The sequence below is a fragment of the Vicugna pacos genome, chromosome 16, assembly GCF_048564905.1.
Source record: "Vicugna pacos chromosome 16, VicPac4, whole genome shotgun sequence".
Taxonomy (NCBI): domain Eukaryota; kingdom Metazoa; phylum Chordata; class Mammalia; order Artiodactyla; family Camelidae; genus Vicugna; species Vicugna pacos.
In genome coordinates, this window is record NC_133002.1 from 6506161 (window position 1) to 6531934 (window position 25774).

Below are 25774 nucleotides of genomic sequence, written 5' to 3' on the forward strand. Positions count from 1 at the left end.
CAGTCTGGGGGCGGGGTGGGGGGAGATAGGTAATAAACACACAAACAAGTCAACAGGATGCTCTCAAATGGGGACAAATTCTGAGAAGGAAATAAACAGGGTGATACAAAGCAGAGTAAATGGGTTGTGAAGTGGGGCCGGCTGGAGAAGCATCTGTGAGGAGGTGACAGTTAAGCGAGGCCAAGGGATGAGAATGAGCCAGGCTTGGGGAGAGTAGGGGGCACAGCAAGGCAGAGGGCCCAAGCTGGGGGCAGTCCCAGAAGAGGAGCCAGCCAGCGTGGAGCCAGAGCTGGGAGAGCAGAGGAGCAGGAGGGGCGTCTCAGAGGCGGGGTGGTGCTAGATGGCTCGAGGCCCCTGCGGGCTGCGGCGGACTCTTTTCTTAAGTGCGTGGGAGGCTGCTGCCGCGGGAGTGACATGGCGTAACTTTTGAGAGTAAATTTTAACCCCTCCCCCAAAACCCAACCCCAATTAAGAGGCTGTTGCTATAGACCAGGCAAGATGATGCTGGCAGGGGAAACAGAGAGAAGAGATGCTCTCTAGGTGTAATTTGGAGGAAGAACCGACGGGGTTTACTGATGAATTTGATGTAGGCCATGGGTGAAAAGATAACGCGAGGGTGTCCGCGAGCTTCAGACTCCAGAATGCAGTGGTTGGTGGTGCTGCGTTGTGGCCGCGGAGGTGGAAAGGTCCCGCACAGGAGGACAGGGCTGTTGTTCTGTTTGGACTTTCTAAGTTTGAAACGCCTATTAGACAAAGGGCAGTTGTTATTTATCCATTTCTTAAGGCTGCTGTAACAATTCACCCCAAACTTAGTGGCTTAAAACAGCTCAATTGTATTACCTGGCAGTTCAGGAGAAGTCCGAAATGGGTCTTATTGGGCTGAAATCAAGGCGTTAGCAGGGCTGTGTTCCTCCTGGAGGCTTGAGGGGAGAATCGTTTCCTCACCTCTTTTGGCTTCTGGGGAGGCTGCCTGCCTTCCTTGGCTTGTGGCCTCTTGCTCCATCTTCAGATCTCTGACTCTGACCCTCCTGCCTCCCTTCCATAAGGACCCTTGTGATTACATTGGGCCCACCCAAATAATCTGCCCCATCACATGATCCTTAACTTAATCAAACCTACAAAGCACCTTTTGCCCTAAAAAGTAGCTTCTTCACAGTCCTGGGCATTAGGGCCTGGACCTCTCTGGGGTGGTGGGCCATTATTCTGCTTTCTACAGCTATGCTGGTCTGGCTTCTGTGGGAGGGACGCTGGCGCTGCAGATACAAAGGTGGGAATTTCAGCACTGACAGGTATATTGAAGCCAGGGGATTGGAAGGGATCACTAGAGCATGCTGGAGAGGAAAACAAGGAGCCAGCCCCGGGACACCAGTGACATTTAGAAGTCAGACAATGAAGGAGCAAGCTAAGGCATTTGGGAAAGAATAATGAGAGGGGTCAAGGGAAATCAAAACGCAAGGGTTTCAGGGAGGAGATGTTTGCTTATGTCCAAGGCTGCTGAGAGGTTGAGGAAGATCAGGACAGAAAGGTGTCCCTTGGATTTGGCAAGGTGGGGACCACAGCTGACCTTGACAGGAGCCCTATCAGAGGGCGGGAGTCAGCTTGGGGTGGGTGGACTGGCTAGGGCACACCCAGGTGTGGATTTTATTATTCTTCTGTAAACCGTGGAGATAAGTGAATGACATATATCGTCATTTTTTTAAGTGTCCAGTGATGGGAGATGAGGAAGTGGAAACAGCACCTCGTTCCTGCCCCCCGTCCACTGTAGCTCACTTTGAACTTTTCATCATGTTTCCCCTTTATAAACACGGACTAATCATGCACTTCCCCTTTACAAAGTCCTCTGTGGCTTCCTACTGCCTTCAGCATAAAGACCTTGAACTTGGCTCACTGTTACCAAGCCCGTCTCAGGGCGCCTTCCCCAGTACCCACTACTCACAACCCCTGGGATGGGGAGCTCTCTCCCTGTCTCGGGGCAGCCCAAACCTCCCTGGGCAGCAGGGACAGTGAGGATGTTTCGGCCAACACTGGCTCTCTGCTGTCCTCCTGGGCTCAGGGCAGGGGGCAGAGTCTGTAATGTAATCTGCATTAGCAATTACATCTCTGGAGACTGCCTTAATCAGGCTGAGGTGCCCACCCACTGAAACCTCCAGTTTTGACCGACCCATAGGCTAAGGGCACCAGTGTACTCTTCTCGGGAAGCACTGTCACTGAGGCCAGATGGCGCAGGCCCCCGGCCACCACTAGGAAGCCAGCACTGCCCCCAACAGAACCAAATATGCTGCTGGTGGCTTCCTGGTTCCCCGCCACTGCCACCAAAGAGCAGAGAGTCTTTCTGTACCACCGGTATCGCCCCCATCTCTGTCAGGGTGGGCCAGCAGGCAGAGAGGGGAGGCAGTTAGCCATTTCCTGCCTGGAGCTGTGCAAAGGTAGAGGTTGAGCAAACGCCTCCCATGTGATGCAGGGTCCGCCGTCCCAGGCTGGAAGTCTGCCTGCCTTTCCAGGTCTGGGCTTCTCTATAGATTTCCAAACAGAGAGCCTGTGGGTCTGTGGGCCTGGAATGGACAGACTGGGCCTGGGCAGGCAGGGAGGAGAAGGGAATCATTGACCAGATCAACTTTGCTGCCTACCCATCCGCTCAGGCTTCTGGTCACCAGCCCCAGTACCAGTGGGACTGCAGAGCCCCTGCATCAATGTTCCCTCGTCCACGATGAGCTCCGTTGCCACCCAGTTGGTAAGTCAGCCCTCACTCCAGGGAATGCTCGAGGACCTCCTTTCTAGGAATCCCACTCATCCAGCCCAACCATTCCAGCCCCAGCCCCATCTAACCCAGTCCCTCTACCCCGGGCCCCACCACCACCGACAGCAAGCCTTCCACCCTGATGCCCAGTCCCATCCCTTCCCAACCCTCGTCGCCAACCCACCATTCTGGACCCAGTCCTAACAGCAAAAATGATACCTGAAACGTGTCGAATACTCCATTCTGCTAAGTGCTTCGTATACCTTTAACCCTCAAAACCATGCCATTTTACAGAAGAGGAAGCCTTTGGTTTCCAGAGACGTCCTTTGGTTTCCAGCATGACTACGGTCACGCATCTGGGCAGCACCAGAAATGCAAACCCAGCTCCACCTGATTCCAAAACCCAACCTATCCCAGCTCATCACACCTCAATGGAATCCACCCCTTCCCCTCCCGATCTAACTGTGGCCACCCTAGCATCCAGCAGGGGCCTGCCCTAGATCAGGCAGTCAGTCACACTGATCAGCAGATGGATGGACCTGGTTCACTCATTGAGCAAACTGTCCCCACCCCACCCAGTCCTACTGAAGGCCCATCTGTGCTGACGGCTGTGTAAGGAGGAATCCTGGGCTCTGTGAGACCTCAATCTCTGCCTCAGAAGGGGACATGGTCCAGTAGGGTGACTGAGTGATCCTGTGACTCAGAAATGAGTCTCCTGAGGCCCACAGTGGAGAGCGGGGAGCAGGAGGAGCTACATCTCTGCCCCCGGGGGTGTGGGGCAGTAAGAGTCCCTGGAGACAGGACTCTGAGAGAGAAGGGCTCATCGGTTTGTAGAGCCAGTCCTCCCAGCGCTGCACACACCGCCGGCTGGCGCTTCTCTACCTGCCTGCCCCACCAGACCAGGGGCCCCTGGAGGACAAGGAGCAGGTGTGTTTCTCTGGATCCCTGTCACTGTGGCACAGAGCAGACATCATGGGGCCTATGTTGAATGAGGCACTGGATGAGCCTGGGGGAGAGGCCTGTCCCTGAAGGCCCCCCTATCCAGCTTCTAGAGGCTGCCCAGAGGGGCTACTGGTTCCTCATGGGGCCCTGACCAAGATGGCCCTGTGCCCTCTGACCTTGGCTCCTAGGCTGCTTCCCAGCATCCCTCCTCCTTACCTGGGCTTACCTGTTTCAGAGCATGTCTCCATCCCAAAAAGGAGGTACCGGGGCGTGATAGCTGTCCGGAACCAGCATGGTGTTTTGGTGAGTGTGCGTGGCATGGGAGGATGGAGGGCTTCAGGGAGGCTGGTGCTAACCCCTGTGGTCGACCGTTGTGGGTACCAGTCCTGACTGGCATGTTATTCTCGGGGCTGAGCCCAGCTGTCTCCCTGGTGCCAACCCCAGGGCTGATGGTGGCTCTGACGCAGGTCCTCATGTGACCCAGCACACTGGTCCCAGCACTGACTCCTACCCCTGCTGAGGAGTGAGCAAGCTGTTCCTGTGTCCCCTGTCTGGTTGAGGCCCTTGGTTCTGGCATGGGGGTGAGGGGATGGCTGCGACTAGGGGCCCTGGGCTGGGGTGACCCAGGCTTTTCCCTCTCCCTCTCCCCCTCCTCCAGATCTGCATTCAAGTGCCGACCCGGCGGCCCCACAGCCTCAGCTCAGAGTTCACGGGTAACTGCAGCCTGCTGGGTCCTGACCTCCAGCCCCGGGCCCAGGTTTACTTCTCCAACCTTGGTAAGAACTGGACCCTCTCTGACCTTGGACAGCTCTGAAGAGCTCTCCTTAGGTCTCCAAGAAGAGGCACCAGCCCATAGCAGGTGCAGAGGGACACAGAGGCCCCGAGAGGGCCAAAAGGTCTAGGCCTCTGTGAAGGGAACCAGGGCAGAGCTAAGTGTGGGCTTGCCTGGAGGTGAACAGGAGGCCATCTGACCCTGGGCTCGTCCATGTGTACTTTTTAAAGAGAATCTCCTGGATCCCGATGCCCATGTGGATGCTGGAGTCTGCTCCAGGAACAAAGAAGGCAGCACGGAGAACAGAGCCAGGCAGCGCCGGGCTCTGAAGGTGGAGGAGGAGGAAGAGGAGGAGGAGGAGGAGGGAGCAGGTAAGAAGAGGCAGATCTAGCTTGCTCCCAGAAGCTGTCAGAGCTGACCCCTAGGCTGGTGACCTCCAGGGATGAGGGGCCCTAGGTCCGGGAGATGGGGAGCAGTGGCTGGATTCTACAGGCCTGGCCACTCCCAGCTCTGCCCCACTCCATCTTACAGGCGAGTGGGAGTGCGAGGAGTGACACACAGCCAGAGCCCCAGCAGCCTCTGACTGTCTCTGCCCCTGAGACAAAGGCTTCCCTCTTGGGAGCATCATCGACGTCCTCCCTGAACTGAGCCCTCAGAGCTTCAGTGGGGTGGGTGCCCTCACTCCTGCCCCGAATGCCACGCCCACTCCTGACCTGCTCCCTGTCTTGGCCCAGGTACCGAGATCGCCATCATCCTGGATGGCTCAGGAAGCATCGATCCCCCAGACTTCCAGAGAGCCAAAGATTTCATCTCCAACATGATGAAGAACGTCTATGAGAAGTGCTTTGAGGTGGGCTTCCCTAAGGGCTGGACTCACACAGCCTCTGGGTGACCCACCACAGTGAACCCGCCACCCCAAAGCGTCCCCCAGTGACCTGCTCATATTCGTGGGTCAGCTATTTGGGCTGGGCTCAGCAGGGTGGTGGTTCTGCTGGAGTTATTCCTGTAGCTGCAGACTTCTGGTTGCTTGCTTGGGGGGCCTAAGGTACCATCACTTGTCTGGGTCCTGTGCCTTCAGCAGCTCAGCCCAACTCTTTCATGGCAGGCGCTTTTCAAGCCTCTGATTGGATCACATTGGCTGATGCCCCATTGGCCAAAGCAAGTCACATGGCCTATCCTGGAGCCAGTGTCGGGGAGGGGGACCAAACAGGGACGTGGATTCAGGGAGCAGCCTGTGACTCACTGGGAGGCATTACCATCACACCTTCCTCGCCCCCTACTGGCTTAGAGATTTCCCTCTGCCTCGGCATCTCCTCTGGCCCAGAGTTGAGGAGGAAGGAGTGGATTCTGCACTGCCTTCAGGGGGAGCCATCTAAGGAGTGGAAGTGGCCGTGGGCATGGTGACTCTGCCAACTTCCTCCCCCCTTGGCCCTCCCCTCCAGTGCAGCTTTGCCCTGGTGCAGTACGGGACAGTCATCCAGACCGAGCTTGACCTTCAGGACAGCCAAGACGTGACGGCCTCCCTCGCCAGAGTCCAGAACATCACTCAAGTGGGCAATGTCACCAAGACTGCCTCTGCCATGCAGCATGTGCTGTGAGTGTGAGGGCAGTGGGGATTACCTGCACACCTGCTGGGTGCCGGCCCATGGCCCTGCCCAGAGGCTCTGAGGCATCCTGACTGGAGAAAGTGGCTGGCCAGAACTGGGAAGAGGAGAGGGTCTTCCTTGGCTGAAAGGGGACTGTGAGGTCCTCTAGTCCAGCCTTGGCTGGTGGATGACACCCCAGGACAGTCCTCCAAAAGTTCCTCCAAAGGTTCCTCCCGCAGTGGCAATCAGGCACAGTGCTTATAGGGAGGGGCTCAGTGGCCAAGCTCCCTGGGTTCAACTCCCAGCTCTAGTTGTGAGACCTTGGGCAAGTTGCCTAACCTCTCTGTGCTTCAATTTCATCACTGTTAAAATGAGAGTAACAGTAGTACTTGCCTTATAGGATTTTGTAAGGATTAAATGGGTTAAAACTTGGACGGCACCTACAACAGTGCCTGGCACATAAGTGCTATGTAAATCTCAGCCACTGTTATTAATGTCATTATCATTCCTACACGTGCATGCGAGGAAGAGGCTCAAGTGCTGTCCAGCATCTTTCCATTGGGAGCAGGTGCGGGGCAAGAACATGTGTGTTACAGCCTCATGTCCACCTGCCCTGCTGTGCACCGTAGGGCATCACCGTCCCTCTCTGGGCCTTTGCTCCCCTAGGAGGGCTCCTTAATCCTCTCCAGTTCTATAACAGCTCAGTAAAATCTCCCCCAGGCTCAGTCGTCCTTTTGGCAAAGTTCTCTCCATTTATTCTCCCCGACTTAGAGACAACATCTTCACCCCAAGCCATGGCTCCAGAAGAAAGGCCTCCAAGGTCATGGTGGTGCTCACCGATGGGGACATATTCGGGGACCCCCTCAACCTCACGACTGTCATCAATTCCCCAAAGATGCAAGGTGTTGAGCGCTTTGCCATTGGGGTAAGAGCCAGGAGCTGGGCGGGTGGGTGGGTACCCTGTGACCCTGTACAGCCTGGGGTGGGGAGGAGCCAGGGTTCCTAGAGGGACTTCGGTAAGCAGCTTACCCAAACCTGCTCCATTCACACTCACCAAGTTCTCTTCTCTCAGCCCCGCCATGTCCCCTGCTCCCCTCAGCCCCCGCCTACCTCTGGGTCTTCCCCCAGAGGGCTCATTTCCTAACAGTGGACATGGCTCACTGGCCTAGCAGTGATGGGGAGAGCGGTGGACACTCTGGGAGCCATGGGAGGGATAGCAGGAAGATTCCTGGAGGAGATGGTGCTGAGCCGAGTCTTGGAGGACAAACGGGAGTAGCTAACCAAGGGCACAGGGGAGGCGGGAAGGGCACTGCAGGCAGAGGGACCAGGACATTCAGGGGTGAGAAGGAGCCCAGTGTGTTCAGGAAAACCCATGTAGAGTGTGTGTGGAGGAGCATAGGGAGCAGGTAAAGAAGGGAGAAGGCGGAGGACCTCAGCCAGCGGGCGGGCTCAGCGCTCTCCCTGGGCCTGGCGAGCCCTCACACGCTGACCACTGCCCAGGGCATCTGTGCAGGTGGGAGATGCATTTAAGAATAACAAGACCTATGAGCAACTGAAGCTGATTGCCTCAGAGACCCCTGAGGCCCACGCCTTCAAGGTGACCAACTACATGGCGCTGGATGGGCTGCTGAGCAAATTGCAGCAGAGCATCATTCGCGTGGAAGGTGAGGCTCCAGGGGCCGCAACCAGCCCGCGGCAGCCCCCTGAGCTTTCAGCGGGAGGCCTGAGACCTGCGCTCCAGCCCCGCCCCGTCCTACCTCCGTGTGGCACTCTGGACAACCGTCACCTCTCTGAGCCTCAGCTGTTCCATCTCTCAAAAGGCAACAGCATCCCCAGCCCTCTTTACCTCCCCCAGATTCCATGAGGCTCTTTCTGGTGCTGGAGATAAAGGCTGACTGGGGTGTGGTTCCTGCTCCCAGGAGCTCACAGATGAGGAGACCGAGGCCCAAAAGGGCGAGTGGGGGATGGGGGCTGCCCAGCCTGCTCTGTCAGGACCCAGATCTCTCCTCCAGCCTGGTGCTCAGCCCATCGTGTGGAACATCGCTCCCCTGGGAGCAAGGCCAAGCTGGACCCTTCTCTGACGTGGTTTCTCCCTTCACCTCGGCCCACAGCCGACTCACTGGCTTCTTGTCTTCCAGGCACGGTCGGAGACGCCCCCCACTACCAGCTGGCACAGGTCGGGTTCAGCGCCCAGATCCTGGACGAGGTACATGGCCGACTCAACACCGGGCAGGCTCCCCACAGAGGAGGGCGCCCCCACGACCCCCAGGAACTCAGGGACCTCTTGCTCTCCCTGCCCTCCTGTGGTGATGCCTCTGAAGGAGCCATTTTAGGACAATTTTCCTTGCCCCAAAACTGGACCTTTGAGGTCAATGAAAGTAAGGCCCTACTTATAAACAGGAGGTTGTTTTGTCCTGTTCCAGGATTAAGCAGTGTCCCTTAGCATAGACATGGGTTTTGGCCTGGCTGGGCTTGCCAACCAAGTTGAGTACTTCTTCCGACCGAAGGCCCTGTCCCCTGCTGATGGGGAGACATGCAGGCACATTGAGGACACTGTCCATGTATGTGGTGGAAGCTGGGCTGGCACATCTCTCCCTGCAGGTGGGCCTTGGGCCCTGGCTGGGCGGCCTGTGGAGATGAGCCATGTCTTGCTCAGTCAGACTTTTTTTTAACACTCAACATCTGGGCCCCGGGTTGGATTTCTGCCCTGGGAGGTCCTTGGTACTGGGGGGACAGCTGCCCTGACAAACTCATGGGTACAAGGCAGGAACCTAGAGTTTGCCATCTCACCATCCTCCTGCACCTCTGGCAGGTGGGACACAGGCATGCTGAACACCTCCTGTCCCCTCTGCAAGGCTCACTGCATTGGCCGGTAGACCCTTGGCCACCATAGCTGGCCCTGGGTCCCTCCTGCTCACAGGGTCACCAACCCTTGTCCCCTGCAGGGACAGGTGCTGCTCGGAGCTGTCGGGGCCTTTGATTGGTCGGGGGGTGTGCTGCTCTATGACACAAATAACTGTCGGGGCCATTTCCTGAACCAGACAGTGGTGGATGCCAAGGCTGCGCAATATGGTTACCTAGGTGAGGGCGGGGCCTGGAGTCTACCTGGGTGAGGGCGGGGCCTGGAGGCTGCCTGGGTGAGAGAGGGGCCTGGAGGCTGCCTGGGTGAGAGAGGGGCCTGGAGGCTGCCTGGGTGAGGGCGGGGCCTGGAGTCTACCTGGGTGGGGGCGGGGCCTGGAGGCTGCCTGGGTGAGGGCGGGGCCTGGAGGCTGCCTGGGTGAGGGCGGGGCCTGGAGGCTGCCTGGGTGAGGGCGGAGACTTGGAGGCTGTCTGGGATACTGAGATCTTACCTTAGGCTGCAATAAGCTTCCTAGTCCAAGAGGGCCCTTGTCGATCACATGGACTAAGGGATGGGCCCTGGTTAGGGACCCTGAGGCTTAGAATTAGGCCTGCTCAGAACTGAAGTGCTGGGTGGCCCTGGGTGGCTGCCTAGGGAAGGAGAGAGCCTTGCCGTTAATAATAGTGGTAGGTGAGCCTTCATGCCCTCCTCGGTCTTCCTGTGCTGTGTGGGTAATGAACGTGGGCAGTAATTGTGGAGTACATTTTGAGCGAAGCTGTGTGTATGATAATGTGTGTACATCCCATCTGTGTGCTGGGGCCCGTGTGTGTGACTGGCCACAGTGGGTAAGTGGGAGCAATCCTGATGAATTTTTAAAAGGATGAGAAAGATAGTCTCTCCAATTTTGCCTCCCTGCCCAGGCCACTTCGAGGGTCTAGTTGGGAAGGTGGGGGGCTCAAAGGAGTCAGGCGGTGGGGGCTCCCAGTCACAGCCCCCAACCCTCAGGTTACTCGGTGGCTGTGCTGCACAAGCCCTCTGGCCTCGCCTATGTGGCGGGGGCTCCACGGCACAGGCAGAGAGGGGCTGTGTTTGAGCTCCAGGAGGGCAGAGAGACTGACTTCGTGCCAGTGCTGGAGGGCGAGCAGGTATGTGCTGGAGAAGACCCTCCCCACCCCCGTTACTATAGAGGAGGGGTCTGGAGACCCCACAGGGAAAGGGGTGGGCTCCAGGGCACCCATCCTGGGCAGAGCCCCAGCGGAACTCAGCTCCTGCCCCAGCTCTGCGTGTCTCATTGGGGGGGGGCTGTTCACCCCGTCCCCTGTGTTATTCCGGTGAACAGATGAAACTGGTGTGACCCCAATTCGGTGGTCCAGGAAGGGCAAGAACAGGATTCTAGCCTTGCCGAGGGGTCTGGGGGGGCCTCCTCAGCCCTCCCCGTGACTGTGTTCCTCCTGCAATGTAGATGGGGTCCTATTTTGGCTCTGGGCTGTGCCCTGTGGACATTGACATGGATGGGACCACGGACTTCTTGCTGGTGGCGGCTCCATTCTACCACGTTCAAGGAGAGGAGGGCAGAGTCTACATGTACCGTGTGAACAAGCAGGTGGGAGAGTCTCTGTCCTTGCTGAGGCTGTGGCTGCTCACCCTGGGGCCAACATGCTGGAGGCTGAGAGCACCCTGGCCCTGCCTTGCACCAGAGGGCGGTGACAGGGAGCTTAGAGTGGATGGTGGCCTGGGTGGGGGTGGGGGGCCACTACTGCTCTCCCTGCCCTCCCCCACTGTCTCGCCTCCCCTACCTCGTCTTCTCATGTTGAGGATGACCACGTTCCAAATCGCTGCACAGTTGACACAGCATGTTTTGTCTGCGATCTCATTTGTTTCTCACAGTCACTGTGGGAGGTAGCTGTCCCTCCCATTCTACAGATGAGGAGGCTGAGACTCAGTGATGATGAGACTTGCTTCAGTATATAGAGCAAGTGTGTGGTGGAGCCAAGGCGAGAAGCTGGGCCTCCTGATGGCCAGTCTAGTCCCCCATCATGGGAGTTGGAGGGTGGGATGGCTCTAGGTCCTGAACTGCAAGGCAGGAAGACCCCAGCTTCACCACTCGCGCACTGTGTACCCTTGGGAAGGTCTCTTGCCTTTTCTGAGCCTCAGAGTCCCCAGTGGAGAATCAGAGTCACCAAGTCCATGAGCACGCCTCCTGGGTTGGCGATGAGGTGGGCACCCTGCAGCCCTGTCTTGAAGGCTGAGCTGCCTCTCTGCTCTACAGGATGGTTCCTTCTCCTTGGAGCGCGAGCTGATCGGGCATTCCAGGTTAATATATGCCCGATTTGGCTTTGCCATGGCAACGGTGGGGGATATCAGTCAGGACAAGCTCACAGATGTGGCCATCGGGGCCCCCCTGGAGGACTTTGGAGCAGATGATGGCGCAGGTTTTGGCAGCGTGTACATCTACAACGGACGTTCTACCAACCAGCTGGTTAACCTCTCTACCAGCTGGTCACAGGTGACCACAGGGCTTCTACTCTAAGACTCTGACCTTCCCAGATATGATGGCCTGAGACCCAAGTCAGCTCCAGTCCTAAGTGCCAGGCAGGTCCCAGGGGGCTGGGAGCGCCCGATGAAGGACAGAGTCACTTGGAGATTCTCACCCCAGACCCTTCCAGTGGGGCGAGAGGTCATGGCAACGTCCGTGCACTTTCCTGACCTGCATTTCCCTCCTCCTCTGGCATTCCTGACCATGGACCTGCCTCAGAGCCTCTTTCCTCTCTCTCAGTCCCTTCTCTGGCTCCTGTCCCCAACCCCACCCTCCATGCCTCACTCTCATCCCCCAGGGCTCCAGTGCCCGCCTCCGCGCTACGTCTCTTAAGGGCACTTTCACCCACTGTGGCTGCCGTTTTTCTGCAAGCTTCAGTCCTGTGTGTCCAGCTGCTCCTGAGCCTCCCACCTGCACGATGTCCAGCATCTCACTTTCTTGATGCCCAACAGAAAGCACCCTCTCCCCAAGACCTGCTGCCCCTCTGGGCCCCTCCTCTACCCCTCACAGCAGAAACCCTGGGTAACCCCAGACACCCGGCTCAGCCTGTCAGCCTCCCCCATCCAGCCCCTCCTCTCCATCCCCAGCACCCCTGACCTGGCTCCCGCCTCCTCTGCATCTTCCACCCTGTGTCTTCAGTGGCGTGTCTGAAATTCTGTAGTTCTGAGTAGACACCCCCACTCTATTCCTTGGTTTCACATCAGGTGTCTTTGCACCCACATCCCCCCTGTTCCCACCACAGTGGCCCCTGGCTGTTTCCTTGGATGACCTTGCTCTTCCCTTGGATGACCTTGCTCTTCCCCACCCCTCGCTGTCCTCATTCTCCTGGTCAAACCCCACCCTCCTTCAAGCCTCCATTCAAATGCCTCTTCCCCTGGGACTGAGGCTGATCTGCTGACTGAGTAAAATGGACGGAAACCCCATTCCCTCTATAACACCTCGTGTCTCTCCCTCTGCAGAGGATCAGAGCCTCAGCAGTGGCCCCAGGACTCCACTACTTCGGCATGTCTGTGGCCGGTGGCTTGGATTTCAGTGGCGACGGCCTTGCTGACATCACCGTGGGCGCTCTGGGCCGGGCAGCTGTGCTCCGGTAGGGTCTGCCCTGCCTCCTGGGCAGCTTCACCAGTCGCCCTGCCCTAAATGTTGTGAGAACACCAGGCACTGATGGGGGGGAACAGGCGCAGCGGTGGAGGGCATCAGCTCTGGGGTCTGCCCATCTAGGCTCGAACCTGAGCCTGCACTTAGAGGGGTGGCCTGGGGCGGGCTACTGATTTCCAAGTCCCAACGGTCTCATCTATAAATGGGAGTAACAATGCACCTACCTCACAGACTTACGAAGATTAATGGAGAGAGTCTATGCAATTTAGCACAGTGCTCAGTGATGGCTGCTAGTGTTTTTGTTAATGTCAGAGCCTCTGTGCTCTGTCCCTAGGCGAATTATCAAGTCCAGTGGCTATAAATAAGCTGACAGGGCACTTATCTGCCCTGTGCTCTTGGCTAAGCTCCAGACTTGGCTGTTTACTCAACACCCTTCTTGGCTGTCACTCACGGGCATCACAGAGTTCACACGTCTAAAAATGGCTTCTTATTCCCACCCACCCCTTGTTCTCTCCACCCTGCCCCTCCCTCGGCTTCCCATCTCAGCAAAGGGCACCATTTGCTCAGGACAAAAACCCAGGAGTCACCCTTGATTCCTCTTTCCCCTTCCCCTGCCACCCCATCAACAAGTGTGTGTTGGGCTCTGCCTCCAAAATACCTCCTAGCACATGACGTTGTCACCTGGCACCTGGACCACTTTTGTGGCATCCTTCCTGGCTCCCACTCCCTGTGCTCCACTCTCCACACAGCCGCCGGAGAGATCCCTTCCTTCTGCTGCTTACAACCCCTCCGTGGCTCCCACTTAGAGTAAAATCCAAACTCCTGACCATGGCCTGGCCCTGCAGACCCTCCATCCCCCTCTCCTGTTACTGCCCATCTGTCTCACTAATTCTGCTCCGGTTATGCTGACCTTCATGTTCTTCAAACAATCCAGACTCATTCCTACCACAGGCCCTTGGTATTGTCTGTGCTTTCTGCCTGGGATGCAGTTCCCCGAGATCTTCACAGAGCTGACTCTTTCTCATTAACAGAGCTCAGCTTAAATGTCTCCTCGCTTGTGAGGCCGTCCCTGACCACCCAGCTGAGTAGCCCCCAGTCTCTATTGCCTTAGCCAGTTTTATTTGTATCATTGCATTACCTGGACCAAGGGTTTTCCTGTTTCTGCTTGTTTATTTGCTTGTTGTTTGTCTTCCCGCCCGAGGAGGGCTTGTCTCTTTCCCTACTCTGTCCTGAAGTCTCAGAACAACACGTGGCATATGAAAGAAGTTTTATAAATATTCCCCGGATGAAAGAAGGAGCCAAGCACCGATCCAGAAGGCCTGTGGCCACTTCTCACGGTCCTCTTTGCTGTCCTGTTTAGCTCAAGACCTGTGGTTCCTCTGAAGGTGTCCATGAACTTCGCCCCCAACGCACTGCCCATTGGCTTCAGCGGCAGCGTGAATGCGTGTTTGTGTTTTGAAATCAGCTCTGAGACCACAGCTGCCAAGTCAGGTAACAGGCAGCCTAGCTGGCGTGTCCAGTGCTGCGGTCAGTTGCTGTTGGCTGCGGTGGGGGCGGGGAGAGAGGGCTGGGGGGGGCGGGGGTGTTTCAAAATCCTTCTGTTAGACCTTAGCTCCTTTGGCCCTAGGTTCTGCTTAATGGGGACTGCCCCAGAAAAAGGTGATCCGCTGTTACGTCCACACTCTGAAGGGGTCTGCCTGACCCTGTTGGGTAGAGGGCATTAGACAGATCCCCCTTCTTGGGGGCTGAAGGGTTTGAGTATCTGAAAGAAGACCCAGAAAAAGGCAGGCCTTTCTCCATCTCCAGCTGCTGTGTCCATGCGTGCGTGTGGCCGTAGGGCTCCTGAGACGTGCCCTTCCTCTTGCTCTCTGATTCTCTCTGATTCACATCTTCCCTCGCTCCTCACCGAATCTCCCTGGCCCAGTGGGGACTGGATAACCTGCTGAGGCCTGGCCTCTCTTCCTGTCCCCTTACCTGGCTCTGGTTGGGAGACTTTCCGGAAGGCAGAGGGTGGGCATGGCTTTCAAAGCCCAGGTATTTACTGCCAACCAAAGAGGTCCCTCAGCCACAAGGTAACAACCCCAGAGATGTCTCTCTGCTTCCCGCAGGTCAGAAAGCTGTCTCTCAGGCGGGGTGGCTTATGAGGGTCAAATGTGAGGGTCAAAAATGGCAGCCCTTTCAGTTCCAGCTGTACAGGCTGACAAGTTCAGGCCCCAGAGTCTGAACAGCAGCTGCTGAGCAGCTGTGTGACACTGGGCAGGTGTCTTTCACTCTCTGGACCCTGCTTTCCGTTCTCAGCGGTGAGGGAGTTGGCCCAGGTGATCTACCAGGTGCTTCCAGCTCTGCTGTCCTCAGGTTTTACTCTGTGGTTCCTCTCTCCATTCCCTGAATTTTTCCTCCTCCTCATTTTCTCCCTCAACTCTATCCTCCTCTCCAAACCGTCCTTCCCCTGGGGAAGACTGGCTCAGCCCTGGGGATGTGCTGCTCTGGGTTTGGGGTTGGGGTACCAGGTGCCAGAAGACATGAGAAAAATACCTTTGAAATGAGGAAGAAACTCAGGGACGTGCCCACGTGGGGACACCAGTCTGGAGGGGTTCACAGGAGGCCCTCCATCTAGGGCTTGCCCGTCCCATCCCAGCCTTGTCAGGAAGATCTGGTCTTCATTCCCAGGCCTCAGAGAGACCGCTCTGAACTTCACACTGGACCTGGATGTGATGATGCCGCGGAAAAGGCTGCAGTGCTCGGACGAGAGGGCGTGTCGGGGCAGCCTCCAGGACTGGGACGCTGGGCCCCGTCTCTGCAAGCCTTTCCTGCTCATCCCCACAGAGGGGCAGGTGGGTGTGGGAGTTTCGAAGAGAGTTCAGAGGCGTCTGTGTGGTTGAGAAAGGAACCAGGTGCATGCAATGGAGCCCTCACACCCGGACACACAAACAGGCAACTAAAATAATCACAGGAGATCAGAAACCACATGATGGCATGGGAGATGGGAGTTATGATACCAGAAAGCCAAATTAAAGAAACCTACTGAAATCAACCACTCAGTAAATCTCGGAGCTTCCTTGAAGCTGACAAAAAGGGAAATACTTTTTGTTTGTTTGTTTTGGGCAGGGAGGCAGTTAGGTTTGTTTATTTTTAATGGAGATGCTACAGATTGAAACTAGGACCTCACGCGTGCTAAGCACATGCTCTACCAGTGAGCTATACCCTCCCCCAGGAAACGCTTGTTGCTGACATTTTCCTTGGTAATAAATTGGAAATAACAGGGCTCCCTCCCCCATGCCACCTACTCTTACGTGGTAATAGGAGTGGGGCACAGGGACTTTATTTATGTGGGTCAGCATCAGAAAAATTGAACGAGGGAAAGTTGAAATAGAAAGACAAAGGCTGTCATTTATAGACATTTACTCCCAACCAAGGTGCCTAGAGACATAGAAAAAGATGTATTTGTCAGGACCCAGAGCCTGACAGGACCCAGAATTTTGGACCTAAAAGGATCATTTATTCCAGTAAACTCATAAATTATGCTTCTGACCGCACATCTGTTCCCACATCTTTTCTGATTGTTAATTGGATTCAGGAAGAATTTTTAGCAAGTCTGTGGCTTCCTTACATACAAGTGTAGCTACCTTTTCCACCTGGGAATCATGTTCACCTACTCTCAGGCATTCACAGCTCCTAGCTGGCAGGTCTCAATAAACAAAGAGAATGGCAGATGGCATCCCAGGCCATCTCTTTGCCTTCAGGTTTTCTTTCTTTGATATGTGCTCCATGCTGGCTTCAAGAAAGATCTTTGTAAACACAGATGAGACCACGACTCTTCCCTTTCGTGGCTCCCTTTTGTCCTCTGAATAAAGTCCAAGCTGGTTTTGAACTCCTGATGGCCAGAATCCCTTTGCGGATGGCAGGAACCATTAGGTGTCATAAGGCCTGAGGCAGATCATGGGAGATTTTCCCAATGCTCTTGGCAGCTTGGTTGAGGGAAGTGTCCCTTCAGCCTGGCTTACTGGGAAAAGGCTTGGGGCTCTGGGCTCACCAGTGTCACTGTCTGTTTCCTGTTATGACTGTATTCAAGTTAAAAGTTTTCTCCTTGCATCTTCTCCCCCACATCCAACTCCAACCCTGCACTCCTTGGTGACTCTGCAGCTCTGTCAGGAGGACTGCTTCTCCAACATCAGCATCAGGGTCAGCTACCAGCTCCAGACCCCTGAGGGCCGGAGGGACCACCCCCAGCCTGTCCTGGACTTATACACTGAGCCCTCCACCATCTTCCAGGTGACTCAGCTAGGACCAGACTCTCCTGGGAGCATTCCCCCCCAAAACACCTGCTCCCCCAACTTGAGAGAATGTTAAAGTTGGGAGGGTCTTCAGACAGCACTTGGGCCCCTCACTGTACAAATGGGGTTAGAGAGCGATTGAGATGACATTACTTTCCCCAGGGCCTCCCTGATGGGTAACACTGGTCTCCAAACTACCCCAAAGCTAATTTTTTTATGTTCACAAAAAGTGCTTGCGATGTATTTGATGAAACATATGAATACCCGGCTTGGCAAGGGTCTTTGATAACAGTGTGGTGGGGGATCCTGTGTAGGGACTGGACTGGAGCCCACCTGCCCTGCTCTCTAGAGAGGATATGCTTTGGTGCACCTGCCTACCCGGTCCTGGCCAGGGGCTTCAGGCTAAGTGGCCCACCAGACCTGCACCCCAGCAGGCAGGTAGTATCACAAGAAACCGTTTTCACAACTGCAGGAAATCAGAGGGGGAAAATAAACAGTCAAATTTTGATTTTATGATATCCCTTTGTAGTTAAAAATATCTTATGGGGAGATCCTTTGAGATTATGTGATATATCCTATGATATATCCTGTCTAACATCCATTCATGATTTTTATCTTAATCAGTGATTACTTGGATGGTTTGGCTAAGAGATTAAAAAAAAATTTACCCCACCTAGAAAATGGGTGAGGAGAAATGATTAGGTGTTAGGTTAAGCACAGAGATGTTTCCAGAGGATGAGCTCAAGCTGGGAGCTTAGGATATTTTAGTCCTGCTCTCTATTTCACTCTAGTGAAAGAGAGCAGGCTGCTTGGCTATACTAAAAACAAAATGAAAAAAAAAAAAACCTGCCCCAAATTGTTGACCCTGTCAGAGAGGGCTCCAAGCTTGGACTTCTGCAAACTGCATCTCCCTTCTCGGAAAGCAGAAGGTTTCCTTTCTAGCTCTCTGGGCAGGAAACGGTCCCTGGCTGCCAGGAAGGTAAAGGCAGAGATCCTCCAGTTAGGGAGCTGACTGTGTCTCCTTCATAATAAAAATAGACCTAGCTCCTTTAGAAAATTTGATTTTCAATCTGAGCTGGAAATTTTCAACCTTGACTGGGCCTTTGGACCCAGGGTGACTTTCTGAATTAGCCTGTTTTGGTGTAGGCAGGATTGCAAAGGGGATATTTAACCTACAGAGACTAGCCATGGGGGCTGAGGGCCTTGACAGTACTGGGTCAGGTCTCCCCCATTTGTGCCCCTGTTGTTCCTGCCTCTGCTTAAAGGGACTAAAGGAGCTTTTCTTCACATGGGTTTTCCTCCCTGAGATATTCCAAATAGTGAGTTGTGGGGGGAGGTATAGCTTGGTGGTAGAGCGCATGCTTAGCATGCATGAGGTCTTGGGTTCAATTCCCAGTCCGGCCATTAAAAAAAAAAGGAGTCGGGGAGGGTAATTGCTCAGTGGTAGAATCCCCTGCTCCAAAAAAGGCAAAGTGGTGATTTGAGAGTGTTGCTGCTTAATGAACATGATATGAACGTGACAGGTACTCCCACCATTTCACCAGGGCCACCCTGTTTTTGACCTTGGTCAGAGGCCTGACGCATGGTGTACCTGTGTTGTAGGACCAAGCATACCCCCATCCCTGATAGATCAAGGAACATCACAGTCACCCCTGTCACGGCCACGCGGACACAGCCTCAGGCTGTCAACCCTGCCTGCACTCCTCGGAGTGAGCAGGAGGGACAGGCAGGTCCTAGGGAGAAGCTCAGGAGGCAAGACTGCTGGCGGGGGCGGGGTCCCTGGGCTGACCCTGCCCCTCTCTGTCTGCTTACAGCTGCCCTATGAGAAGGCCTGCAGGAATAAGCTGTTTTGTGTCGCAGAGTTACAGTTGGCCACCACCGTCTCTCAGTGAGTTGGATCCAGCGTCATAATTTTTGCAGTTAACTTCCTCCTGGAGGCTCATGGGGGCAAACACCTCACCAGGACCGATCGCTCACCTCCCCGACTTCCCCTCATGGCCCACAAAGGGCTTTTGCATTGACTGATTGACAAAGTGAAAAAGAGCTGCTTTATTGCTTAGAGAGAGAGGGAAATAAAAGGCAAAAAAGAAGACAGGCAGGGAGCCGTCAGCCAGGTGGCCGGCTGAGACAGCTCAGCCCCTGATCCGGCCACAGGGTCTTTTGTTGGAAGGCTCTGCCATGTTATCTTTATTCAGTGGAGCCAGTCACCTTCTGTTATCTCCTGAGTCCTCCATCACCCAATGAGGGAGGCAGGACAGAGATCTGTATTCCCATTTTATAGATGAGAGAACAGACTTGGTAGTGGAGGGCCCACGTGGGGTCAGGCGGTCATCGGGTGGCCTCAGAGCCGGGTCTCTTGACATCCTGGACAGTGCCATTTTCATAACCCAGTGTCTCTCACTCTAGGACCACCTCAACAGTAACTTCTTCCCTGGCTCGTCTCTAAACCAAATTACTTAATTCATTAAATATTTATGGAGCCTCTCTTCTGTGCCCAGTACTCTAGGTGTTAGAGATACGTCAGTGAACAAAAAGTCCTCTGGTGCTTTTAGGGGGAGAAGATAATAAATGAGCCCACTTTTTGTTGCTGAGATGTACTATGAAGAAAAATAAGGCAGGGAAGGTGGGAGGAAGTGCCTGGTAGAGGCAGGGTTGCAGTTTTAAGTAGGGTGGTCAGGAAAGGGCTCGCTGAGAAGGTGACATTTAGGTACAGGCGAGAGGAGGTCGAGCAATGAACCATGCAGGTGAATGAAGGAAGAGCACCTGTGAACGCCCTGAGTTGGGAGCCTGGAGGTGGGAGGCGGGGCCAGGACACCAGTGTGGCTGCAGCAGAATGAGGGAGGGAGAGGTGATGTGAGGGGAGGAAAGGTCATTTGTGGCTGCGTCTCCATAAAGGCTTTTTACCGTGAGCTGGGAAGTCAGGGGAGCGGCCGTGATCCTGCACTTTAACGGGATCACTCTTGCGGCTGTGTTGAGAATAGCCTGTGGGAACAAAGGCGGAAGCAGCGATTTAGTAAGGAGCTATTGTAATAACCCAGGTGAGAAGTGATGTGACTTGGGCAAGGGTGTTAACGATGAAAGTAGTTATATTTTGAAGTCAGAGCCCACAGGATTGGATGACAGACTGGATGAGGGGAGTGAAGAGAGAGAGGGGTCTAGGAAGTCTTCCAAGGTTTCAGCCTGAACCTCTGGATCTGTGTGTTCAATACAATAGACTGGTCAGATTTGGTTACTTAAGTTAAAATGAATTAAAATCAAATAAAATTTTAGTTCCTTAGTTGCATGTGCTCCATTCCCACATATGGCTGGCTGGTGATACTGAACAGGACAGAGAGAGACCATTGCCATTACTGCAAAGTTTTACTGGGCCACACTGAATACTAGAATGACGGCGATGCCAAGAATTGAATTGGGGGAGCTTTTGCAAGAGCGGTTTTGGAAGGCAGGGTGGGGAGGAAGAGATCATGACTTTCGCTTTAGATATGTAGTGGTCTTAAAAATGCCTCCCTGGCCCCTAGTGCTGTGTGTGTGACGTGGCACTGATGGCCAGCTGGCATCTCTAGGGAAGAGCACTGTTCTCTGAGTCCTGGTAAGCCCCCTCGTAGACATTTGCAGGACTTGTGTTTCAGATGTGGATGGCTTAGTGCTGCCCCCTCTCCAATCACCAAGGATCCAATTCAAGATTTTTTAGTGCTTTGGAATCCAGCCTAACAAGTAGATGCAGTTGTTTCCAACAGGGAGTTAATTACTGCCAAGAATGCCCTCCTGGCCAAGTCCTTGTGAAACAGACGTCGACCAGCTGGCCCTACACCACCCCCTAGTGTACACAGCTAGCAGTCTCTTCTTCAGAAGTATTGAGCCTAATCATTAGCATCCAAATGTCTCTGTGGTTTTGACCTTTCTGTGGACTTGGGTCTCCTAAAGAGTCTAAAGGAAACTACAGACCCTTCTCCCTGGAAGGTAACACATGGCGTACATAGGTGTTTGCATTTGGGGCCCTCTGAAATTGTTCCTGGCCTTCAGGTTAAGAACCTCTGATAAATATTCTGATGACTCTCAGACCTCTCTCCTGGGCTCAAGAACAGGATACCCAACTGACACTTCAACATCTAGGCCTTTCTATCCTCTTGACACCTCTCATCACACCCCGACAGACCTCATCTGGTCAACTTCCGCCCTCTGGTCTTCCCTGTGTTCTTGCCCTCATGACTAGCCCCACTTGGTCATCCAAGCTGGGAATTCAGAACACATCCTGACTCCTCTCTCTTTTTGGCTCCGCTTGCAAGCGTGGCCTTGTCAGCCAGTGGTTTCTATCCCCCCCACCCCCCACTACTATCTATTTCGGGCAGGTGTCATGTCACAGTTGGATCCCACACGGGCTCAGTCTCTGCCCCCTCTGGCCTTCCAATCACTCTATCCTCTTCTCAGCTGTGATAAAAACAAAACACAAGACATGTGTCAGCATTACTCCCCAGAGCCATCTTTGAAATATTTCAGACGGTGGCAAAGTTGTCTTTGTTGTTGATACATTTTCCTGCAGCGCTGGATTTCTGAGAGTGGTTCTGCACTCGGGGACCCCACAGTGCCTCAGTGGACTGAAGGATGCTCTCACCCATCCCCAAGTCTTCTCTTCTTCAGGCGCAACAGACTCGTGTTTTAAACCACAGCCTTCAAATTGGGAGGGACGGGATGATTTTGCGGGTGGGAAGGCTGGGGTTGAGATGGGGCAAGGGCAGCGTCTGTCTCCTGCTGGCTGTTTCTCCCATGTTGAGCAGGGTGCCTGGCACAGAGAAAGTTCTCTGTAAATATGTGTGAAATGGATGAATTTGTGTTACCAAATACATTGCTTAGGGTCACAGTGGTAGAAGGAAGATAAGGTCCACTTCTCCCAAGTCCCTTTTGAGGCTGTTAGACCTCAGGCAAGTTAGTTAGCCTCTCTGGGCTTCTGTTCTCTTCTCTATAGAACGGAGAGTAACCATACTCTCATAGGGTTACTACGAGGATTAATTGAGCTTGTGAAGCGTTTAGCACAGTCCCTGACACTTGGCAACCAGTAGATAAATGGTCACGTCACACAGCAACTGTGTGGGTGTGGCAGTCCAGGGGTTTGCTTCTGCTGAGGGGAAGAGAATCAAGGCTAAAAATATCCTTTAGGCAATTTATGTAAGATGTTAGTTAAGCAGGCGCTGTTGTATTGCACTGTTTTTACAGACTAAATCAACTGTTTATCTATTTGCCTACCCTGTGCAGGCAGGAATTAGTGGTGGGTCTCACAAAGGAGCTGACCATGAACATCAGCCTAAGTAACTCTGGGGAAGATTCCTACATGACAAGCATGGCTGTGAAGTACCCCAGGAACTTACAGTTTAAGAGGATACAAAAGGTAACTGTGACAGCCATTTTGGAAACTTGCCACCCAGCTCAAGGCTTTCCCCTCCCCGCATCCCTGCTTTGTTAGGGCAACCTCCTAACTCTGCCTGGTCCGCTCAATAAGGACTATTAACTAGCTGAATCCCCTCCAATCAACTACATGCAGTGGGTCTGAGCATGTCATTCTGAGCCTTAAAAACGTTCAGTGGTGCTATCTGCTGCCCAAACACTCCTTTTGCTTGCAGCCTTTCTTAACTAGGGTTCTGGGAGAGAAATCATCTCTAATAAATTAGCTTGGGCTGGAAAGTAGAAGTCTGCCCAGCCTTTCATCAGCCCGGGAGCACGGACTCAAAGCCAGCTGCCCGATGCTAGGAAGTGGTATTTCTCCCAAGGACACCTGCAGCTGTAAAGTACTGTAGCACCGAGAAATTTTCTTCCACAGGCAGCCAGCAACTTTGCTGTTTGAAGTTATATCTGTAATTATGAAATCATCTTACTCTCGCCTGGAGAATCTAAGCCACTTGGACAAAGAAACAGCCTCATTTTCCATCTGAGGCTTGGAACTTCAGATAAAGCGTTTCTGGACATAACTTTTCACATTCACCTTAACATTTCCCAAGGAAATGGGTCCCAGGGCCCGTCTTGCAGTCCAGACCTCATGTTGAGTGGCACTTTGACACAGCCCTGCTTTGTCTTGAGTCTCCTGCTTTGTTTGCATTTCCCCTGAACTCCACCTCTCCCCAGAATCCTTTACTGTCTTTGCCTTTGTTTGGTGCGATGGACCACAGTGCCTTCCCCTCATTGTAATGAGTCAACAAACTTGGCTTTGTCGAACTATGGGTTTGTCCCTGGCGGCCTGAGGCTATCCGGCCTAGGAAGGCATTCATCCTATGAAAAGAACGCTGTGATCCCTAAGCATCTAGGATGGAATTGGATGTACCGTCCTTGGGAGAATTAGGGAAATGCAGTCACTCGAACCACTTTCTGTATTCAGTGGTCCAGATGAGGGACCATGGCGGACGAAGGCTGCAGGGCAGTGCCTGGCCCGTCTCAGTCCGTGACGTTGGCGCTGGTATGAGGCCCAGTTCAAACATCTCCACCCCGACGAAGACCAAAATTCCTGCTGGCTGGATTTTGTCTTTCTCTGCTGCTTGTCTCTGTACCGCTCTCACAGAACCCCTCCTTAGGCCTTGCATTTAAATTCCTCAGCCATCTGGTACTGAGCCCTTCTGCCCAGCTTGTGAGGAAGACAGGGACAAGGTCTGATTTGTGTCCACAGCTCCCAAGAGGGTGTCTGGCCTGAACTGGCATAAGGAAATGGCTTCTTTTTTTTGCCTGTAAAAAAACAATGTCTTTTGTGTTAACAGCCGCCTTCTCCAAACATTCAGTGTGATGACCCTAAGCCAGCGGCTTCGGTCCTGGTCATGAACTGCAAGATTGGGCACCCCATACTCAAGAGGTCATCTGTGAGTCTGTTTTGACTGGCTGACGCTTCTCACTCACTCCCCCGGGGTTGGTGTCTTCTGTTCCCGTCTCACTAGAACCTCTCAGTGGCAGGCTCCACATCCGCAGCAGTGCTTAGAGCTGCCAAGCGTGCTCTGAAAGCAGGGAGAGGTGGGGTGGGGGCGGCAGCCACCCAGTCAGCTCACCCCAGGAGAGCAGAGTGAAGCTGGGCGCAGTATGGAAGGAGCTTCAGACCCAGCGTTATCCGCCCTGAGGCAAGTCCCTGATCTGCCACTGGTCATCTCTTGCTGTGGGAGATCTCTGAAGTGGTTTCCCTCAGCTGTACACGGGAGATAAACGCTGTCTGCCCTGCTCACTCCCTCCTGACGCTGTGAGGCTTACCTGGAGTAACAGGCCTCGAAGGCCCCTGTGCTACAATAATGGGAGGCATTAAAGTTCTGTCTCCCTGGTCTGTTTAGTCAGTAGGAAGCAGTTTGAACTGTGAGTGGTATAAAGGGAAATTGAGTGACTTTTTTTTTTTTTAAATAGATAACCCTTTCATTAGCTTGGCAGCTGGAGGAGAGCACCTTCCCAAACAGGACAGCCAACATCACTGTGATGATCACCAAGTAAGCAGTACCTGTGGCTCCCTCACCGCCCAGAAGGGGAACCTCTGTGAGCCCAGGGAAGGCCCTGGGTCCCCGCAGTGACTTGGCTTTCCCTTCATCATCAGAGATAGAGATACTGAAAAACCTTTTTATTGGCACACAAAATAAAACTAGGGTATAGCCTGGTAGGATGAGCCTTAGACTAGAGTTCTAACTCTGGTTCATTTAACTTTAAGAAGCTATGTCATCTACAAAACTTCTATGCTTGAGAGTATGGTCCTGGGAAGAGTTCTCAAATGGGGGTGATTCTGCCCTTCAGGGGCAGAGCCTGAAGACACCTGATTGCCACGACACCGGCGGGGGGTGGGGGTGGTGCTACTGGCATCTAGCGGGCAGAGGCCTGGGATGTCGCTAAACATCACACAACAGACAGGACAGAACTACCTGGCCCCAAATGTCAATATTGTCAAGGCTGAGAAACCTCTTTAAAAATCACTGTTTCTCCAAGTACGGTCTTCCAGCGAGTCTTCTGCACTCTTAACTGCTCACCTCCAAGAATCTTTTCTGTCTGACCCCCAACGATCCCGGAAAGCCAAGGTAAGCAGCCGCCGTCTGTACAAAGCAGGTATGCTATCAACCGACACTCTTATTTCCTAGTTTCAACGAAAGAAGGTCTCTGGTCAGTAAGACCCACAGCCTTCAATTCAAGCATGCCTTCATCGCAGTTCTTCCCAAGTAAGTGCTTCCAAGGGGCCGACAGCTGTGGGACGGCTTCAGCCATTTTCTCCCGTGGAAGCAACTGGTGTCGGGGGGAGGTGGGCCCTGCCCTTCCCTGAGAGGAGGCTGCTTAGAACCCAGGCTCCCACTCACCTCTAGGGCACTAACAGTTGGGTCCCAGAAACCCCATGGTCATAATCAAAGGAGGAGTGGTGCCAACTGAGGAGGGAAGGAGAGAGGGGCTGTGGGATTGGGAAGGAAGGAAGGAAAACAGTAAGGCCACACTGAGGAATGATAATCAGACCCAGAACTAGCCCCAATATACAGAATTCAAACAGTCTAACTTGATCTTAACTGCCTGACCACTTTACCTTGCTTTGATCCCTCTTAAGGATCGGGTGCCCTGGGTCCTAGTGTATCTAATTGGTAGCACTGAGGCTTATTTAAATAAGAAGGGGGCCTTGAGGTCTAACCCACGTCCTCTCGACTGCAGGCCATCGGTGATGTACATGAACACAAGCCGCGGGCTTTCTGACCACAAAGAGTTCCTCTTCAATGTAAGTGCTGGGCCCGCCACTGCAAAGCCCCGCGCGGCCAAGCTGCACCAGCCATGACTTCCTGCTCTGATTTTATTTTGCAGATACATGGGGAGAACCTCTTTGGAGCAGAGTTCCTGCTGAAAATCTGTGTTCCGATCAAATTACAAGGTCTTCACCTTGTAAGAGTGAAGAACCTGACCAAGACTCAGGTATGTAGTGGAGGGTCTTGAGCAGGGTCACATCTCTCTCAAGAGTGACTATGGATTCTCAAAGGTATAAAAACTAGGCTTCTGGGAAAGGAGTAAAAGCAAGA

At 53.9% G+C, this 25774-nt stretch overlaps 1 protein-coding gene and 1 long non-coding RNA gene across 4 annotated transcripts in view; one reads left to right on the forward strand and one right to left on the reverse strand.

The window, feature by feature from the left end:
• Nucleotides 1-25774, forward strand: part of LOC102546106 (integrin alpha-E) — a 51818-nt gene that overhangs the window by 14075 nt on the left and 11969 nt on the right. For 2 of the 3 annotated variants that reach the window (XM_072940318.1, XM_072940317.1), the window contains exons 3-26: nucleotides 2640-2731; nucleotides 3915-3982; nucleotides 4338-4455; nucleotides 4682-4822; nucleotides 5186-5301; nucleotides 5894-6045; nucleotides 6809-6962; nucleotides 7551-7701; nucleotides 8176-8243; nucleotides 8983-9118; nucleotides 9882-10021; nucleotides 10339-10479; nucleotides 11146-11382; nucleotides 12372-12502; nucleotides 13871-14001; nucleotides 15181-15344; nucleotides 16654-16782; nucleotides 18599-18672; nucleotides 22035-22167; nucleotides 23522-23620; nucleotides 24147-24226; nucleotides 24863-24940; nucleotides 25416-25479; nucleotides 25563-25670. In XM_072940318.1, coding sequence (XP_072796419.1) covers nucleotides 2640-2731; nucleotides 3915-3982; nucleotides 4338-4455; nucleotides 4682-4822; nucleotides 5186-5301; nucleotides 5894-6045; nucleotides 6809-6962; nucleotides 7551-7701; nucleotides 8176-8243; nucleotides 8983-9118; nucleotides 9882-10021; nucleotides 10339-10479; nucleotides 11146-11382; nucleotides 12372-12502; nucleotides 13871-14001; nucleotides 15181-15344; nucleotides 16654-16782; nucleotides 18599-18672; nucleotides 22035-22167; nucleotides 23522-23620; nucleotides 24147-24226; nucleotides 24863-24940; nucleotides 25416-25479; nucleotides 25563-25670 — 2905 coding nt within the window. The remainder of the gene's footprint in view (nucleotides 1-2639; nucleotides 2732-3914; nucleotides 3983-4337; nucleotides 4456-4681; nucleotides 4823-5185; nucleotides 5302-5893; nucleotides 6046-6808; nucleotides 6963-7550; nucleotides 7702-8175; nucleotides 8244-8982; nucleotides 9119-9881; nucleotides 10022-10338; nucleotides 10480-11145; nucleotides 11383-12371; nucleotides 12503-13870; nucleotides 14002-15180; nucleotides 15345-16653; nucleotides 16783-18598; nucleotides 18673-22034; nucleotides 22168-23521; nucleotides 23621-24146; nucleotides 24227-24862; nucleotides 24941-25415; nucleotides 25480-25562; nucleotides 25671-25774) is intronic. The other variant, XM_072940319.1, reaches the window with a different exon arrangement.
• On the reverse strand, nucleotides 558-3068 carry LOC140686406 (uncharacterized). Its single transcript, XR_012060195.1, has 3 exons — nucleotides 2957-3068; nucleotides 841-920; nucleotides 558-743 (listed from the first exon to the last, which is right to left on the reverse strand). It is a non-coding gene; the product is annotated as an uncharacterized lncRNA (long non-coding RNA).